Source organism: Athene cunicularia, assembly GCF_003259725.1.
Source record: "Athene cunicularia isolate RWA chromosome 3 unlocalized genomic scaffold, athCun1 chr3_part1, whole genome shotgun sequence".
Classification (NCBI taxonomy): Eukaryota; Metazoa; Chordata; class Aves; order Strigiformes; family Strigidae; genus Athene; species Athene cunicularia.
The window spans coordinates 25508253-25529597 of record NW_020799097.1 but is presented as its reverse complement, the minus strand read 5'-3'; the positions used below and the strand labels follow the sequence as shown (position 1 = coordinate 25529597).

The 21345-nt window shown below is 38.5% G+C and overlaps 1 protein-coding gene across 1 annotated transcript in view; it reads right to left on the bottom strand.

Annotated features, from left to right (window-relative positions):
* Positions 1 to 3369: 3369 nt before the first annotated feature.
* Positions 3370 to 21345, bottom strand: part of AGPAT5 (1-acylglycerol-3-phosphate O-acyltransferase 5) — a 57762-nt gene continuing 39786 nt past the window's right edge. Inside the window, exons 8-9 of the mRNA XM_026844056.1 lie at positions 7599 to 7722; positions 3370 to 5903 (exon numbers count right to left, since the gene is read on the bottom strand). Coding sequence (XP_026699857.1) covers positions 5678 to 5903; positions 7599 to 7722 — 350 coding nt within the window. The 3' untranslated portion in view covers positions 3370 to 5677. The remainder of the gene's footprint in view (positions 5904 to 7598; positions 7723 to 21345) is intronic.

The window sequence follows — 21345 nt, the reverse complement described above, 5'->3', positions numbered from 1 at the left end:
TAAACCTTAACCAGGGACTGTTATGCATACAGCATGAAAAGTAATTTAACTTAATACCTCCAGTTCAGGTTTCAGCCTTGAGAACTCTGCATATTCTTTTATTTGTGCCTGATAATGTTGTACAGCATTTGATACTTTTTGGGATCATTACAGTTAACTCTCCCATCTTGTCCAACTGCAAATTAAATTCTCTCTAGCTGTTTCCCCTGTGGTCCCAACTGGATGAAACAGTTGCACAGCTGAGTAAGACCGGGGCCTGGCTGCATCCAGAAATTTGAAACTGCTTTAGCAATTTCAGTTTTCGTGGGTGTCTCTGAAGAGGATGGGGAAGGAGGGTCTTGGTGCAGAGTGTGGGACTACAACAGACACAGCAGCGACAAGGTCTGCTAGCACCCGTGATGTGCCAGGCTCACTCCTAACATGGAAAGGCACTTCAAAAATATGGCACTTTAGAGCAGCCTGGAGGCTACATCTGCCTGCACACTGGTGTGAGCTGGTGGGGCCATCTCTGGTTCCACCTTGTCCCTAGGGCAGTTTATATTTTGTGTGCAGAAATGTCTCAGGGCTGAAGCTGAATGCAGACATCCACATACGCAGACAATACCCTTGGCACCAGCTACAGTCATGCTGGATCTACAAATCTTGAAATCTTTTCTGACTTTTGCTAGAGCACCCAAAAGAGGTGAAAGATGGCACTGGCACAGCTCCCTGAGGACATGGGGTGGTGGGGAAAGTACCGTAGCTCTGGTCTTCCTCGGGCCAGATGTTGAGACCACATCTCCTGCTTCCCATTCCAGTGACTGGGTTTGATGCTCCAAAGTATGCATCATCCTCCAACTCATCGCCCAGCCATGCTTCAAAGCACCAATGAGCCCCAGCCCACCCTTCAGAGCGACACTCTGGAGAGAACACCAGATCCTGCATACTTTACAATGAAGTCAAGTGGGTTTTAAGGCCTACTTCTCTCTGAAACCCTTTGTACTGGCAGCCCATGGGTGATGTCTGTCTCAATCTGTGGTGGTGGGACTGGGATTTGAGGGCCTGTTTACTGCAGAGGCTTTGGGGGGAGCCTGTCAGCTCAGCCCCTTAGCTCCATTTGCCACTGCCTGGCTGGAAGACCAACAGCAGCTTCTGCCCTTAAACATCTCTGTAGTAGCTCTAGGCCAATCGGGCAAAGAGGTTGAAGCGGCTCTGGTTCGAATTGGTCACACAGGGAACACAAACAGGCATCGAAATGTCCTTCGAAAACTGAGCTCTTACACAAGATGAAAGGGAGACAGAATGGCTGTGAAATAGTTTGTACAAGCGTAACTAACAAAGTTGTCACATTACAAATATGACCCAGGAACAAGAAATTATTTTTCAGAGTAGCATCTAGTCTTTGCATTTACTTACAGCTGTGCAAACTGTCCATCAGTAGAAGAGCACGCTCCAGCAGAGGCAGGAGGGAGATCCATCTCGAATGTCCAATACAGACTTACCAATAACCCCTCTCTCAACAGCAACATCTCCTTCCAGCCCACCAGCAACAGGCCCCAGCCTCTCCACTGGCATTTGCCCTTTATATGCCAGTTCTCAAAAGGAGAACGTAGCTTGAAGGAGACGGGCATCAGTGGTGGGTCTGTCAGCAGTTTATCAGGCTGAATACAAATAAATTCTTTGGGTCCAGAAAGAGAATGGAGGAAACCCAAGATTCACATCAATCTGAAAAGTGATGAGGAACTCCTCATTGGGACAATAACAGATGAGTCAGTCCAGGGTAGGGCTGCAGATCTGGGCCTGAAAGAGGACAAGTAGGAGAAATGCTCACCATGCTGACAGGGAAATTGGTCCCCACAAGGAAAACAAATCTTCCCTGGAATCAATCAGATGTGATCTTGCCTGACTGGAGCTGATGTTTCTAATCTTTTTTTCTATCAGATTATTGCTGCTTTCGCTTCTCTGTTTTTTCTCTGTGTTTTGGTTTACTTGCATGACTCTTGCCATTATACAAACTTAACATTTTTTTGGGGTATTATGCTTAGGAAATTGTGCAACATGCTTCACTGGGACCACAGAGCTCCAAACTGATGAGACAGGCAAGAATATGAAAATGAGGACAAGAGAAACCCCATTGTGTTCCCTTCAATCCCTGTCATCAGAGCCACTCTGTTACAAAGTGACCTAAAATTGCAGGGTAGAACCAAACTATGCTTTCCATGTTTATAAAGGAAAAACCTTTATAAAGCAGGTGCCAAAATCTTCAAAGTATTAATTGGTTTTCTATTGCCTTTCTGGACGTGGTTGAAATTTCTGTCATTAAAAGTCGGGTTTTTTTGGAAGTGGTGGGGAGAGAAGACTCCTTTTTCATTTTTAACACTAAGCAAGCCAAAAATCCCAAACCTGCTCCTGGTCCCCTTCATTATCCAAACCTAAAAGGTACATCTCTCACCCCCAAAGTATATATGCATGCCAAAATGCCAAAGTGATCAGGGGGCAGTTTTTAAGTACTAAAAATGTTTTACAGATATGCTATATTCTACTGAAAGGAGAAAAAACAAGTGTTACACTAAGAAAATGCTTCAGAGAAGTTAGCAAAAGACTGCAGCAGGCTGGAGTCCCTCACACGTCTTATAGTCATTTCTTCACCGTAGCATCACGCGATGCTTTAGTTTTCTATCTTGCTTCACTTTTTGTGTTCTCCACTATTTAATACTTCCTTACTAGCCCAATTCCTTTCACAGAAGTCAAAACAATAACATTGTGGAACTAGCACATAGTGGTGGCATTGCTGACTATAACAGGTTTACATATAGTTTATGTATACAAACAGAGCATTACACTGTGGAGGGAAAATGCTATTTTCAGATGCACTGATACAGCTGGAAAAAAGAGGTTTTAAACAAACAGGTCCATCTCAGATTTAACACATCACTAAAACTTAGGTGGCATTTGCTACAGAGGTATGCTTCATACATTTGTTTACAATACCTTTTCCCACCCCCCGGGTCTGTCCACACTCTCTGTTGGTGTTGCCTGTGCATGGCCTATTGCTGCGGTGCCCGATTCCTGGTCAGAACTGTGGTGCTGCACATTAATGAACATTATTAACAAGCATCAAGTGGTGCAGGTATTCATGGGTGAAAAGCTATTGCAATCTAGACGGCCTGGCGGTGTGCTGTGTTGGAACAAGCACAAATCGATTCTAAAACACTTTTCAGCTGCATGCAAAAAAAAGGGCAAAGCTGGTTTCATTTCATTCCTTGCTTCTCACACAAATCCTTCCATTAAGGACTTAAAACCACACTTGTAGGCTGTTTGCAATCAGTTCCTGTTAAACAAAGTTACAAACATAAAAGTGCAGAAAAAACTGAGCAAGTAGACAGGACAGAAAAGTTGAATGAGCATTGGCTCTTCTTATTTTAATGAAGAAATATTTCAAGTTAATATCAGTGCATATTTAGAAATAGCATGTGATACTCCCAACGCCAAATACATCAGCAAATTACAGTTTCAAAACTTTATAAATTAATGGCAAGAAAAAAATAATTAAGATTAACATAGAGAATAAGGTTCAAAATAAACATCCTGTTTGTTGCACTGTGTCAATTATATTCCTGGTACTTAAACAGCAAAAGAGATCCAGTATTTCGTGGTAATTAGGCTCTCCAAAATAGCAGTTATTTTTCTACAAATGAATTAAGCAGTTTGCATTTATTTTGATGCTCAATTAAATGTTATTCTTAGCTGTTACAAAGAAATTTAGTTATGTCAGAGTAAAATTTCATTCGATGATTGAAAAATCACACTAACATAGGAACACTGCCTTCTGGTTATACCCACTGGAAACAGTCAGCTGAGAATAGGAAGAACTACATTTGAGCACATTTGGCTGTTACGTAAAATGGCTTTTTTTTTTTTCCTGGTTTTGCAGCCTCATAACAATACTGTTTTTCAACACTGTTCCCAGTCATTGTTTTTAAAATGGTTCATCAACATATCCTGAATCAATCACCGATATAAATAACTTCAGTGACAAAATCCATTATGGAAGGACACAGAACTGCAAACTGAAAGTTGTACTCAAGGATTTTAAGATGGAACTGCAATTACTCTATAAAATTCTGTAAAAAAAACCCACCACAGAGTAAAAGCAGTATCTCTAATTAACTGGCAATGGTGGAATCTGAAAAAAACTTGAGTTATAATTTTAAGAGACATTTAACTCACAATGGACTAAAGCAAGACAAATCGTACTAAAGCTAGAGAGAGATGCACATTTAAAGCTTGCAAGTGTGATATAAAAATATTCTCTAGTTCTTTTGTTTTGATACAGGGAGCCCAATTCCCTAATGGAAGATGATAAAATACACCCCTCTTTCCTAATCCCATTGCTGTACATATGCCCTTGATATCAGGAAATGGTATTTCCCCAACAAAAATACCAACCATGGGAATTGCAGACTTTCTGGTAGTAAGGGTTTGTTGATTTTGCTTTTTGAAGTATGTTTTCAAGCAGGTGAAATACTGATAGGATATGCATTTCTTTCACTACTAGTCTATTGTGCAAATCGAATATATCAACCCTGTAACTTAAATCCAACTGCAGTCTGCATCACCTAGAATGATTTGAGAATCTAACGTGCTATTACAGCATGGAGATGAAACATCAGGCTAAATCAGATTAGTAGGAAAAGGCACATGCTTCGGATTTAGCAGGAACATCTGAAGGTTCCTCGTTACCATAACCTTATGCTCATGAAGTTACAGTAATTCTGTGCATTACCCACACAACAGAGTTTGCTTCCAGAAAATCGTGAGGTAACAGGAAACTTCTGCTTATGGCACGTACACATGAATGGTCTGTGAGCTCAGCTGAAACTCTTGAGGTGCTAGGGATAATGCAGACACAGGGTAGGCTACAGTCTGGTTAGGCCAGAAACAAAAACTTAACATTTCATTATACTGCATATATTCCTTTATGCTCAAATACAGGGTGCGCAAAATAAGCTGTTTGCTCAGTAAAATTTAATCTTTCACACATGTAAAATAATCAGCTAATACTGCAATAAAATCGAAAATCATGCACTAGATAAACAGAGCTTCTTCCCCATGAACAGTTGTTCTCAGGAACATTTTATTCTGCTTCAGGTAACACCTCATGATTTGCCAGCTTTTAAAGAACACAGTATTTAGCTAAAACTGAAAAGCAAAATTAAAAAAAAAAAAAAAAAAAAAGAAAAAGTTTTGATTTTAGTTGCGATACAGCTGGGATAGATGCAACTGAACTGCTGCAATGCACCAAAGTGTAACGAAAATTCAACATGAATATCAGAAGAATAAATATATACCCTAAATTAATCTCTGTAAATACATTCACAGGTCCACTTAAGACACTCTTATTAGACATCCTTACTCATACTGAATCTGCAGATAGAGATGGATGTTAATTCACGGGGAAAGCAATTTATCATATGACTCGGTTTATCTGTCATTATTTCAGCAAAAAATCAGTAGCAAAATCTATATTTATTTTCCCCAGACCAACCACACAGAGGCTTAAGTCACAAATTCTATTATTTCCAATGTTCAATCAATAAGGCTTTATTTACATTTTTTTACTATAAAGTAAGGAAAAAGTTTGGTGCAATGTGCAAGAAAAGACTGCACATTTCACTGATTGGAGACTAACATCTGCTTATGGTTTAATGCTAACCCACAGGCAGCCAATTAAAGTCCCATATATCCATGTTTTTACATAAAGTTTCCTTCCAGATTCTGTCAGAAGCATACTAGCAGTCAGGCCACCTAAAAACAGCAAAGATGGCAAAGTTTTCTTGAGGCTTAGTTTGGAATGAACACTTTTCCCAGGGAACTTATTTCTTCTTTTAGAATCCTTTGCATCATAAAACTCTATTAGTAACCTACAAGCAGACAAAAGGAGATCGTCAAGGTTATACATTAGCATAAGAAATTTTAAGCAACTTACTTTCATCCAGTAACTGCTTCTAATCACACATTATTTAACAAATGATTTCACACTACGTAGCAGCTCACCTGTAACACGTTTAAACAATCAGTATGCCTTAAGAATATGATGCATTCAAAGTAATGTCACATGTCAGAGTACTCAACCTGTACCGTTGTAAGCAATAAAAGCAGATTTTCCTTGGGGACCAGTTTTAATGCCAAATATAAAAGTTTAAAAGAATCCTTTTCCTTCAGCACTTAGAAGATAAGCCCAGAGTGCTGGGCAATATTGTAGGACAAAACACAGTTAGTCTCTGAATACCAAAGGAGGGGAAAAAAGTATATCCATAAAATAAACTAGTAAATAATGAGAGCTCACAAGACACTAAATATTTTGGAAGCCAAATGTGCAAGAGTAAAATGCTACAGCACTGGTTTAGTAATAACTTTTTGCCTCCTGTTTTTGAAAACCAGTAATAAATGGATTTGAAAATTCTAGGGTTTTAAGTATCTCTAAATTTGCCTGACAGACTGCTTTGGTCCCAGCCAACTGGAGTCTACAACGAGACACAGATGATCAGGGTTCAGTTTTGCTGGTGTTCACCAGAAGACTACTTCACGGAGACTAGACAGCCTTTTACTTTATGTATCAGTTGCTTGTTTATAAAATGAAAGTCAGATTTTCTTCCTCTCAAAAGTGAAGAAAAGAAAAATTACTTACTGATCCTAAACTTTTAAGACACTTTAGTAACAGTGCCATGTTTACAGATAGTCATGTTAACTTTTACATGAATTCAAAGATTACAGGACAAACTAATCTGTTTTTTACTTCCATGGAGCGTGAGACCAGCAGAACAATTTTAAAGCAGAACATACCTGAAGAACCAGGGAAATTTCTGTCTTACACAATGTATTAAAGGATTTAGAAAGTAAACAGATTCAGGTCCCTTAAGATGGACATCAGATGTGGCAAATTCAACCATCACCTCTCAAACAATACTTAAATCTCGCATTTAGACACAGAGTCCTTCCAGAACACAAGGTCCCCCGTGATGTGTTGTATATGCTCACTAGTGACCTTATCTGCAAATGCTGGATAGAGCCAGGCACTTCACTTCTACCATGAAACCTCTACTTTACCTAATTTCCCAGTGAAGGTAGGGATCTCGGGGTTACTTGTGGTTTTAGCCAATCATTGTCTGATGAAAGATGCATAAACAATTTTGGCAGAAGAGATTAGATCAGGACCTGCCCTTTTCTAACTCTAACTTAACACTGATTACAAGGCTAGAATCAAACTGCTTTTTGCTTTCTTGCCTACCACAGGCATCTTCTGTTCCTGGCTACACGATTCAGCTACAAGAAGGTAAACAGAAAGTATTCAGATGAATATGAATCTCGCCTTGAACATGGGCTCACAGCTCTGCAGTCTAAGGAAAGTCTAAAACCCAGGAATCCCAACCTCCTGAGCAGAAGGTTTAACCACAAGGTTATTATACAAAATATGCACAGGAGTACCAACACCACCTCTCTTCAGAGAGTCCTACAGGTTGCACTGCTGGTAACACAGAAATCACAGGCATATCTGTTAACATAAAAGAAAAAATACAGGCTTCTTGAAACAAAAAGTTCTGCATATTGCTACTTACTTATCCTTTATTTCAAAACGTTCGTGAAGCCACCTTCTCATATACATCTGCTCTTCTGGAATGTCCTTCAGTTCAATTCGATCAATGAAAATATGAACTCTTGGGCATTCCTTGCAAAGAAACTCTAAAAAGACAGTAAAACAACAGGAACGAGTTACAAAAACACTGATGTTGTAGCTGTAAGTGCCTTGGAAGCCTAACTTCAGTGCTCAAAAGCCTCCCTTTTTTATGTTTGGATCCTGAGCACTCCACTGAACTTCGAAGCCATCTGCCCTACACACTTTTAAAATGGTGACCCATTGTCACACGCAGCATGGAAAAATTGTCCTCAAATGCATCCTGATAACTACAAAAAGCTGTGCTTGAAAATGTTACACTTGTACCTTGGCAACAATCTACTCACTCTGCAGAATGGGGTGCAATAACTTTGATGTTGTCAAGCTATCCAGCCTGCAATTATCATTAAAGTTAGATAGTTTTTGCTTGTTCTTTTTGAAATCTAAATTTTCTTTGTTCCTGGATGACAAAATTGTAATCATAGTGATTTCCCAAAGTATCACCATGAGGAAGTGGGCTTCAGTTTAAGTAATAACCTATAATTAAAAAGAATAATAGGGCAAGACTCAGAACAAAGTGATGCTTTCCATCTTGCACCCCTTCATTTTTCTTCTGTCTTACAAAGCTTGAGACAGCCCTACTGCAATCCCCTTCCCCCATTTCCTCCATTTGTCCATAGAAAAATTTAGCAAGCAAACATTAATTACAAATAAAACTCCATTACTCAAATGCCCTTGTGGGATTCCTTACAACTAACAAGTGGTAAAAATACTGCACATGGGATGAAAAACCCACCAGTATTTGTGTATTAGTAATAATTTGTATTTATCAGTAGCAAGGGGTATTGCTGTAACCACAGCATCCTTGTACAAAGAGACAAATGACATGAAGAGGGAAGCTCTCAGAAAATTGGACAATCTCCTTATTTTGAAAAGGGACCAGAAGTGCCTTCCTACAATACAGACAGGCAACAAATGTAACACAGACTGGGTGGTCTCTTTAGGTTGTTGACAGTTTTTGGACAGCAGTGTAGATATATAGAAGACTTTGACCCATAACTGCTGGAGGTATCTTGAGAAATGACTGTGCAAAATAATTGTTAGTGCATGTACATCCTTAATTTTTGCCAAGCACATATCCCCCTATTTGTTTTTCTTCTTTACAGGATTATTGATTCTTAAGGACTTTGCTGGAAAGCAATCCTTATCACATGCTAGAAACTGCCTTAAATTTTAAAAGCCCATCCATGCAAATGTGTTTGTGTGCTTGTAGACAGGGAGGGAAGAAGAAGAAGAGATAAAGAGATCAGTAAAGTCTTATGGCATTTTGATGCAGAAATTTTTAAGGTTTTGTGTGCAGTTATGTCTCGTCCTCAGGCAAAGAAAGCCCTTCACTGAACCGCAACGCAGTGTAAAGGGAGCAACATGGCCCATGTACCATCAGCTGAAGAAATGGCTGAGGGCTCTAACCAGAAACAAGTCCACTTCTTAGCCATGCAGTAAGTAGCAAACACAACTGTTGATAAAAAGTTTCTGGTAAAACTGTCTCCCAGCTACAGCTATTAGATGGCACGCAAGTTAAGTACGAATTATACGTACCAGAATGATGGTACATATAGACACTGTCTTCAGGCTTATGTGCAATGCTTTTACTAACCACAAAGAAATGAGTGTTCGTATATCTGAAAGCAGATTTTTTTTCCTCTTGCTTTTAATGGGAAGAAAGGATCTTCCAGGTCTGTTTCTCTGAGGATACTATCCAGGCTGCTATATATGAAGGTCATTCACTATATGAGCACCTAAAAGCATACTATTAATATTTTAAAATGACAGATGTATTATCCATGTCTTAAATGCTTATCATGTTCACTGATGTACAAATCCTCTTTTTGAGCACCATTATCTATTAAGTGGAACATTCTAAAAATATGCAAAACTGTATCTAGAAAACAAATGCCTGGATGTGAAATGATACGGTCTTTTTTGTACTAGACTCCTATAAAAAACATCTGTGCTATGCATGTACAGCTAGGGCTGAAGATCCAGTTCTAAAAGATATTTAAAACATTCTGTGCATTGTATAGTGTACGTTTCTTTTGCTTTATAGCACATAGCTTGTTCCGTATAGGAACAAACAACTCTTTACTGATGTTATTTATAATGTCAGTTATAAATTATTAAGGAAACTTACAATTCTAATTCAGGTGAGATAGTCTTATTAATAGCTATGTGATATTTTTAAAACTAATGCTATGGTGCTTAAAAAATACTGCTATTTGGTCATTTAAAGACAGCAACAGAGTACATTATCAATAATAAGCTCTAACAAAACAGGAACAAGACAAAAGTATTTCAAAAGATACACCTTTCACCACCAAAGCTGAAATGTAGCAACTTCACAAATCTGCTTAGAAAAAAACCCTCCACAAATATTTAAGAATTGATGCTGGGTTTCTACCTTATGCCCAAGTTCCAATGCAAGTTGATTCTTAGTACTTCCTACACTGGTCTTCTTCAATCAGTCTAAACTGAGTCCTCACATGTGAAGATCCTAAAACTTTGTCTTAATTTCCCACCTTTGTAAATCCCAATGCCCTTCTCCTCAGCCTACTCTCTCTTGCAGTTTGAGACTTGGTAGAGCTTCGCTAAAAGCTGTGCAATCTGCAACAGGTGCTCCCCTACAGAGGATCATAATTCCCACGATCAATGCAAGGCCATTTTATCCAAAGCCTGGCCATACGCAGATGACATTGGAATGCATGCAATCAAGCTAGTCAGGCAATCAGACTAGTCTTTAATTATCCAATTCATGTCAGAGTTTAATGCAACTAATCCTTTTTTTTTTTTTTTTTTTTTTTTTTTCAGATGCACGATGTCACTGCAATCACATAAGAACATCAGTGGATAAGAACAATATATTGAGAGGTTGTTTTTGATAAGAAACAGCTGGATTTTATCATCACAACCTCTAAAGGTTTGTGGGGGTCCCATGACCCTTAATTTCATATTAGCTTAACTCCCAAAAGACACATGTAATTAACCTAAGGAACAAAATCTTATCAAAGCAATTTATTACGTGCAAATTACATCCAACTTCAGGGACACTAGACCTTAAGGCCAACATCTGAGGCTTTTCAGATCCTTAAACTTGCCAGAATTTGTTACAATTAACAGCAGAAACAAGCCTGAACTTTCCTTTAAAGAAAAAATATAAGTGCAAATCATGCATTATAATCAAACATTATATTTGGGACAGCATTAGTCAGTTAAGAACCGAGTATGATTTGGATTAAATGAACACTAGCAACTTGTGTGGGAGCCAAGACTTTTGTGTGGGAGATAATTTCCTAATAAAACTTTATATCTGGCTAGATAACAGATACACATGCAGAACGTTTATAACGCATCTAGTGACCAGCCACAGTAGAACGAAGGAACTGAAAATAGTAAGGTGAATTGAGCATTTTTTGTTCTTAAACTGTGACACCGTGGCCCTCCTTCTGCAGGACAGGATTCACACCAACACAGGACTGAAGGATTCAGTGCAGAATTAGGATTAATGAAGGGGGTGCAACAGCCTCCAGGAAAGGAATTGGATCCACAGGTCTTGATTGCAAATAAATGTTTTGAAAGGGTGTGTATTGCTTGCTGGAGTTTCCATGAAATTTTACCAGTTTTCACCTTCTCACCTTCAGAAGCCAGTTAATCCCATTTTGAATTATCAGTATTACCAGGAAAAGTGGGGGAAGGAGAGAAGCTCCAAAGCACAGACATACCTGTAACTGAGAATGGACATACAAATGGCCTCAGATCACCTTCCCCTTAATGCTACCACAGAAGTTCATTCTGCCACTCCAAATATTTGCCTTGCCCCTTAAGAAAGTTGTGACGGTGATGTTACACTTAAACAGATATTCCGGTTTTCAATTACTAATGAAGTCTATTTTTATATGCACTTTAAATACTCTAGCAATAAAGTAGCTCAGATTTCACCCTCCTACATCGGCTCTTTTACTGCAATGTAATTATTGCCAACGTCCTTCAAAATTAAGAAAGGACAAACTAAAGCCTGACATAGTCGTGTCCACTTAAAGAGCCTCCAACTCTCTCCTGTTTTAACAGATTTCAGTAATGTCTGATAAATTGAGAATAGTATCACAGGAAACTGAAATCTAAATAATATATTTATTCTAAGTAACTAGTATTTCAAACGTGTAAGAAGAATACATCTCTTCAGTAACAGTACACTGCATTTTGTGGTGCACATAGTTTTAGAGGTAAAACCACGATAGCAAAGACATTTCTCTCTGAACTGTAGATGCTTCCTCCACTTCCTAAATTTTCGTAAGTATGGACTTAAGTGTTCAGCTACCAAAGCAGTTTTTAAACTATCTCCTCCTAAAAAGAAATCCTATCTCTCCACTTTCATTTATTTCATACACCAAATTAACAATCAGTTGGCAAAATAAACAAATTTAAGTGCTGTGTTGTTTCTGAGCTTCAAGCTTTCCATCCCCTTCAGCGACAGGAAACTATTTCACAGCTTGCTCTTACAGAATAAAGAAGTGGTACAGCAAAGCTGCAGTAGACAGAAGGCAAACATCCAGGGTACAGCAAAGGTTGTTTAGACAGGTTAACTTGGGGACCAGTAGGGGAGCAGGCAGCACCAGTACCTGTGGGTACTGCCGAGGTAGGGAAGCACGCAGGGGATGTTGTACAGGCTAGATTGAAGCTTGCAGACAGGAGACAAGCCTGGGACCTAAGGAACAGCACTCTCAGATGTATCACCAATCCCTGTGCAAGGCCTGAGAGGCACACAAAGATCAGAGCCTCCACGCATGCATAAGGGGCACAGTGTAAGGAGTAAGCACCTCAGGAGCTGGGGGACCTTTTGAGATAAGAAATGGGATGCACCTGAATCATTACTAAACCAGGGTGCTGGCAATGAAAACTGAGGAAGTTAGAAAGCATTTCAACTGGCAGATGGGGAAAGCTGAAGGTTGGGAAAAGCAACCTGTGTTCAGATGGATGTAACATATGAGGTGGATATGGCTAAAATTCAATGTGAGAGAAAACTCGGAAGTGCCTCTGCACCAACATGAGAAGCTTAAACATGAAGACAGAAGAACAAGAATTACTGGCACCGAGAGATTACCCCTGTAAGGCAAGTATCCCAGTGGCCTTGAAGGAGCATGCAACATTACCAGGCTATCTGATTTATAAGAATGACAGAATAGAATGTACGGGTGAGGGAATGGGAGCGTTCATGAAGGATTAAATAAAGTGCAATAGCTTTATGTAATAACGAGGCAGAAGCACAGTGAAATCCTTCTGGATGGAAATCCCAGACTCTAATAAAATGTTAGACAGATACATTAAATGACTTTCTGATAAGTTTGGTAATAGTGACCAGAAACTGTGAAGCCAGACTAAGAACTGCAGACTAAGGACAGATGGCAGGAGTGTGAGATTCCAGATACCTTTACTGAACTGCATCGATGCTTCACCAGGATGTAGGTGGGAAAAAACCACCAGAACAAACCCAAAACAAAACCCAACAACACCAGAGATAAAAAAAAAAAGAAAAAAAGAAAAAAAAAAGATTGTTTCCTGGAACAACTATTAGCAAAATCCACAAGAAAAGATGCTATTCCTGATGTGGTCTTCAGTGGTGCACAGTGTTAGTGAGGAGTGCTCTGCAACCACAATACAATTAACTTCAGCATTGTAGAGAAAGACTCTTAATGAATCCATCACACAAACACAGAATTAAAGGAACTATGTAATGAAGGGGAAAAGACAAAGTGTCAAAACCGCCTAAAAGAAACAGTGCAAAAGGAGGCAGCCTAGAGGCTGTTAAAAAAGATGTATACAACTCTACATTAGAAAAGATATATAACACAGCAAAGAAAAACGTCTGGGTGTGTCTGAAACCCACCTGAATAGCTTAATGGCAAAATTAAGGAGGCTACCACTACATTCCTACCTTCTCTTCTTTGAGGAATGGAAAGCTTGTCCAAATAAGGAAAAGCCACAAAACCACTCATGCCAAATGTAAACATAAAATCAAGAGGACTAAAAAGGAACTTGAAAAATGCAAAATATGCTCCAACAATTTCAACTTTTTCAAATATATTAAAAGCAGTAAACCAGCTAAGGCACTGGTAGGACTCCTAGATGACAAAGGTGTGAAGATTAGCACTTGTGGTAAAGTATAAGTCCATGCAAGAGAAGCTCAAATATTTGTTTGCATTATTCTTTCTTGCTGAAAATGTTCAATTCCTACACCCATTGCGTTCTTTGTACCAGATCACTCAAAGGAACTGGATCAATAAGCAAACAGACAGAAAGTATTAGACTAAATAAACAACTCAGATGTCAGGAAGTCACCAAGACCAGACAGCATTCATCCAAAAGCTCTCAAATGTGGAATTTAAAAACAAAGATATGTAACCTATCATCACGAACAGCCATTGTGCCAGAAAAATGGGGAGTTTTCCAAGATGATGCTGGGAAATACAAACCGAAGAGTCTTACGTCCCTGGGTAAGATAACAGAGTCTATAATAAGATCACTAAGCACAGAGATAATCACAGTCTGTTGGAGAAGAGTTGGCATGGATTCTGTAAAGGGAAATCCTGTCTCACCAATTTGCTGGATTTCTACAACAGTGTCAAGGAGCAGGCGGATAAAGGGGATTCACTGGATATGATGTATTTGAATTTTCATAAAGCCTCTGACAGGGTTCCACGCTGAAGGCTATTAAAGAAATTAAGCTGCCATGGGATTAAAGGAAATGATGTTTTATAGACCAAAAGCTGCTTAAAGGAAAGGAAGCAAATGAAAGGACTTAACGGTCACTTTTCAGGATGGAAAAGACCCAGCAATTTGGGGTCCTCCAGGGATTGACACTAGGACTGCTTTTATTTTGTGTCATGACTGAGGAGCTGAAGAAGTGAGCAAACAGTGAAACCCCTCCAGTTTTTCACATCTTTTTCAGAAGACCCTAAGGTCTTTTGGGTAAGCAGACATTGGCTGAACTCCAAAAGGACCTCAAAGCTTTGAGCAGAGTGAAAATGTGGCAGCTGAGCTTCAGCGTAAACAAACATGGGGAAAAAATAATGGAAACCCTGATTACATGATGCTTAACTTGGAACTGGTGGTTATAATTTGGGAGTTGCTGACCCTTCTCTGAAACCATCCTCTCAATTGTGCAGCAGCAGCCCCAAATCCCCTCAAATACTGGGTATCATCAGCAAGGACACTAAGAACAGGGTAAAGTGAGTCACTCTGCAGATATATAAAACAATTGTGAATCCACATTTTAAATACCATGTGCAGTTCTGGTCTCTATCATTAGAGGATGTAGTGGACTCAGCAAAGGCCAGAGAAAAGGCCAACTAAAACATTTAAAGAGGAAAAGCACCTGCATTACAAACAAGGAGAAATTAAAAAGGCCAAATTTTCGTTTTGGAGAAGGGAAGCAGAGGGAAGGATCTGACAGCTTAAAAAAAAAATCCTGAAAAAGGTAGCTAAGAACTGTAACTCAACACATCCTGAAAAATCAAGGGTAAATAATCACATTTTTGTACTCTCCTAAAGATGCCAGATCTAAAGAATCTTTTAAAATTATTATTACAAAATGGTACATGTAGTTTTCTATACTGGTATTAGCACTGGAGAGCAGCAGAGTGTCATTGTAAGCTGTTTTGCTGAAACTAAATGGTATTTGATGAAGCCCCACAGTACTTGCACATTATAGTTCACCGAAACAATCTTTGAGTGCCTTTAATCTGTTATTCTAACAAATGCAGTCTGGCCTTTGTACTGCTCTATAACAGTCTGTGAATATTGTACACTGGCCAAGTTAGCAGGAGGTTTCCTACAAAAGCATAACGGTTTTGATCAATAGGCTGCCAGCAACAGAACCTGGATCAGGTTGTCTGTGAATTACATCTAAAGGGTATCCAACCACTGGTAACTGAAAAGGAGCAAATTTGGGAGATACCTGCACCTTCCCTGGAGCATTTTTAAAGTTTCAGAAGTGGGAAAAAAAAAAAAAAGTTGAACTATGCATTTAAAAAAAGGCAAGAAAAGATACAAGGACTGGACCAGTTCAAAACAATGCTTCTTCTAGCAAATAAACAGGATCTGTTAGGAACTATGCCAGTACTGCTAGTATCAATGTTTTTGCCTTTCCTTCAGCCAGTCTGTTTTGATAAACAGAGAACAGTACCACAAACACAGCAGAAGAAAAGGACTCTGATGCACAAAAAAAAGCAAAAATAAACACAGGCTTTCAAAACAGCAACATATTTCTGGCCAAACCTGACAGTGTGAAGAAATTAAAGTTGTTTTCATTATCCTCAGGGTTTAGATACACTTTTGCATGAAGATCAGAAGTTCCTTGAGCTGTTGTACATAAATGCTGCCTGGGGAGCTGATTGCTTCCTCTCACATGTGCATGAGGCCCAGGGTGCAGGGTAATTTTATGAATCTCCAATGTAAATACATTCAAAATTCTCTTTGTGCAGCAGAGGTTTTCTGATGACCGTCTGCTTTCTGATCACAAAGTCCCAAAGGGAAGCCACAGATACCTACCTGCAGTAGGAGCTGCTCAGGAAGAACCGAGATTATACATGGTCCTAGTTTACAATCAGAGGAACACACACTCTGGGCTTGAAGGGATGCTGAAGGGGGTTGTTACCCCCATCTGTAACACAGATGCAGCACCCAACAGGTGTTTGTGATTTGGAAAAAGGAAGACTTTATGCTTGCCTTATTCTTACACTCCTTAGGAATCCAAGTTTGGCTGGTGGTAGAGACAAGAAACTGGTCTACAGGGACCCCAAATACAATTATCTTTATGTCCTTGTTTTGTGATAGGTAAAGAAGCAGGAGTACTGCTCATGCTCAGACTGACCTTCATCTTCTCTGATTTTTGGAGTCCTATGAAGAACTGCAGCAAGGCCTGCATACATTCCCATAAACTGATGCTGCTCTTCACTGAAATGTCATTATTTTTGAGCAGAAGTACAATGTTTAATTGTCATGGTATAAAAATACTCTGCCTTTACCCAGACTGTCCTTTTCTGCAGAATACTGATGCATATGTTTGCATCTGTGTTCAAGGTGCCATGTCAAATAAGTAATCCACAAATTAACAGATAGGCTTCTATGATACTCAAACTACTCTTAGTAGGTATTACAGGGGTTCTAAAATGACAGATCTAGTCCTACGGAGGACAAGTTTAAAAATGAGCGATAGTTTACTTACTTTATGATACCTGATCAAATCATGTTAATTTTACACAAAATAAACCCATGGTTTTCCTTTAAAGGAAAAATGTATGATAGAATACCACAGAACTATGATGCCAACTACTGCTGTTATAAAAATTCATCCATATACTTCAACGGAAAATTTACATTTTGAAATATAAAAGGCAGTTACTTAAATTTTGCTTGAACAGATGCAGAATGACAAGTTCTTGATGTGAGATTTACTATACACGTTAAAAAGCCATCCCACACTTTATGCAAATTGTGCCAATGCTGATGTCCAGCCTCAGTTGTAATCTACATGCTTTCTTTGGTTGCTCTAAAATAATCGCCATTTGCTTTTCAATATTCTTTCATGCAATAAGAACATGACATCTAGCAGAGATCTGAACAGATTGTTAGTGATTTCATCACTATAAACCTTACTTCGGACTGTTTTACATTTCTATTACTGTTTATCAGTTTATTAACTTAGTTTTTTAATGCTTCCAACACGTCCATAACCATGTGCTTATATCATTCTTTGGACCTTGAAAGAAAATGGATGTGATCAAATTTGGGCCACAGTCCAAACACTGGTTGCTATTGCTCCAGTTTCTTTTCTATCGTCCTGTATTTCACTGTCTAACTGGGTCCTAACAAAAGTGCAAGCATTTGCAAAGGGTAATTTCCCCTAGGAAGGTTAGGTCAGTCTAACCTCCTCAAATTATACAGATCAAAGTGATGTACAGATTTTCAGAAACATACACATACACATGCTTTCAAAGTGTTTGTTCTGTAATTGATATACAGCAGAATCAATAATTCTCAGGAATTCCTCTGACTTCTTTAAGACAGAGTCTACATGTACTTGCTATTTTTATGCAGTGTTTATCATTGTCAAATGCTGCTATTTCACACACTCTTTCATCTACAATGGTCAGATAAATACCATCTGGTTATGCTAAAGCCTTCAGGCAGAATAATAAAGATGTAGATGTGTAGATAACACTCTTTCAGGTGCAAGAATGACAACAGTTCCCACGTCCCACAAGACCTGCCCCTTAACATCAGGCAAAGCTGGATGTGAATGCTCAGGACATTCATTCAGAAGAGGGAAAACTAGGTTCTCATTCTTTCTTCCCAAGCTTATTTCTACTTTTTACTTAATGACAGTCGAGTAAAAGAATATCAACAAATTCAGTGCAGGAGTTTCTCCCCCTCCTTTTCCCTTGGAAATAGTTTTTCCAACATTTAGTACCTGAGATGCTCTTCAGCTGTGCTGCAGTGCTCATATGTTTATCTGCGTCTTATTCTAATAACCACAAATAAATACGGTCTAGCAGCACGGTTCTCTCTAAGCAGGACAATCACATTCTGTCATAAATGATCTGGACAAACCATCTTTAGCAGTGAGAGGGCAGAAATCTATGGGAACACTATTCTTTGGAAAGGCTGCCACGTGCAGGACAAGCTTTCACTGGAAATGTACCAAGATCCAAACTTGTTGGAATGAAAAGGAATGAATAACAAATAAATGGTAGGAAAAAAATTGCATCCATTGGTCACAACTGGATGTGAAGCAATAGTGGAAAGCAACATCCCTGCCTAAAGGTAATTTAATCTTAGTCCCTGTCTAAGACTAATCAAATTTGGTGTTTTCTAAACCAAATAACTTGCAGCCGGAAAGTGCCAACAAAACATTAAAATGCATAGTGACAAAAAGTTCAACACATTTGAAATTATATACTAATTTGCCTGCTCTAAAAAGGTACCATGTGATCAGGTGTGCCTGGCATTTACTATTCTTCTCAAAGGACTAATGCCGAAAAGATGGGGAATGTCTATTTTCCAGTTGCTAGTATGTTTTGTTTTAATCCTGTTGAGCGAATGATTATGATATTTAAGCTTGCTGCACTGAAAAAAAATAAATCCAATTTTTTTGAGAGGCTATTTATACTAAGAGCTCCATATTACAAAATTTAAAATACAATTCTTTTTTTCTTCAGAGGTTTTTTTCCCATTTACAGTTTACTAACACAATTTCTCAGATAGAGCATGGTGGTATTACTCACAGTCACTAAAATGTTCCTTTTAACCTGCTCTGTTTACTACTGGAGACAGCATCTAAGAGCTGACCATATGCCTGAGTAAATACGGGCTTTTCCAGAAGCTGCACAGGCTCTTCTGAGGAATTGAGATTTATAGAACTGGAAGTAAAATGCATTTCAAGAAACAAATTATATCTGTGTGGAACTCAAATTCATTCACACGGGAAATGTCATACTATGGGAAATACAGTCCTCAAGTAAAGTTGTGTTTATCAGAAGTTTGTTTTCCATGCAATAAATTTCAATCAGTGTTGCTAGATTGAAAAAGACATGTCAACCTTATCTTTTAAAAATTACCAGGATTGCACTGCCATTTTATTCCGATGAGAATGAAAAACAAAATTCTCATTCAGACTGACACAAATATGAAATGTTCCTATGAAATGCACACATGAAAATGACATTTTATAACTCATTTTAGTGCTGTAAAAGAGCAATAATACTAAAAAAATCTCAAATGTGTAAGAATGCGTAATTCAATTCTTGTCATATTGTATTCCTGAACAGACCAACTGTTGGACTTCTGCATAACAAATGGTGAAATGATCTTGACCTCTTAGAACAGAAATTGTTTTCCTTCCACTTTATGTCTGTAGGGCCTAAAAGAATGACAACTATGTTCCACACTGTAATTTATAATGTGTCCTTAACCTACATAGTTTATATTATATGGAATACATGTGACTGCCACAATAGCATGGAATGCCCTGGATGGATATTTCATTTATCTGTAATGGGTAACAACTGGTTGGATGTACTTTATTCTATGTTATTGTCTTTATTTTTACCCAAGGCTGAGACAGTACTTACCCAGCCCTAACAGTAAGGGTGGCTGAAAGATATGCCTAGACTGCCTGCTGGGGAGTCTCCAAAAGGCTGGATGTGGAATAGGCACCCCAAACCATCTGATTACCACTTGACACCGGACACAAGAAACAGCCAACAGGGAAATTCAGTTTGTTGGTTCCCTTTCCATAATTATATCATGCTTCATGCAAACTGAAAGGTTCAATAGGTGAAAAGGTCTTATAAGGAATTTGAACATTTGCCATCTTATCATTAGGTAATGACATTTTAATAGTTTAATTAACCATCAGGCAGTGAGAAGTCCAGCATGAGAATGCTTGAAACTGCCTAATAATTAAGTCACGAAACAAGATACGCTGCAGGGAAGGGGAAACAGCCCTGTTTGTTTTGAAGGGGGTCTTGAAGAGGGTTAAGTGACAAGACAAGAGGGAGGCTGCCCAGTCTTCAAAGAAGTTGAGGAAGTAAGAGGGTTGTAAGGTATTAAAATAAAAAAACATTAAAAAATATAAATAATGAAGTCTGTAAAATCAAGTTCAAAATAAATTTATAAATAAAAAATGTTAAATCATAAAAAGAACTTCTGATATTTAGCCATAAAAAATGCCTGTTGGGAACAAAACATACATAAAATAAAACCATCCTAAGACCTTACAGTAAAACACAAGTACTGAATTAATACACAGTGTTAGCAGTTTTGTTGCTCACCTATCTGGAATAATTTTAAACAGGGTGAAAATGTAAAAACAGACAATTTGAGAACTTCTAAGCAACTAGCACCTGGAAGGAGTTCATGCAAACTTACACCACCTCAAGGACTTAACACCTGCTTATGAACTGACATGGAAACATCTGCACTACGAACTATTTTTGGCAGCAGAAGGAACAAGTCCCAGTGACACCGGGACAGCTGAGAAGTGAAGAGTTAGCTAAGAAGTTCCCTGCATGTCCCTCAGTCAACACTGATCCCTTGCCCAAAAGTCTGAACAGCTCTGTGGAACTACTGTGGCTTTTTTTCCCACTTGGTAGCAGTAGTGCAAAAAGAGTCAAAAGTACCACTTTGAGATAACTAGTAACAGTCAGACATGTACAGATATGGCTGAGTAAAGTATCAACTACAACTGGAAAGAGAGATGACATATGGCCCTCCAGTGACAACAAAGGTAAATGAATTACTTTAAAAAATATTTCAATCCACCACCAAGAATAATCAAAAAATAGCAAACCTGAAGCTCTCTGTCTGTAGTACATTAGATTACTTAAGGAATATACAACTCATTTACGCCTTTCTCTTAAAGTGTGCATGTGAAGCCCACCTGCATAAAAATTCTGTTGTTCGCAAGATTATGGGTATGTGTAGCAATTTGAAGAACTGCCACTAAAATACTATTATTACACATTTTCCTTTTAATATACATGCATTTCAGCAATTAGATCACATGTACACATATGTAGCACAGCAGAGGAAAACAGAGAATTTATGATGATGCCAAATCCCAGTGCTAGAAAAAATAT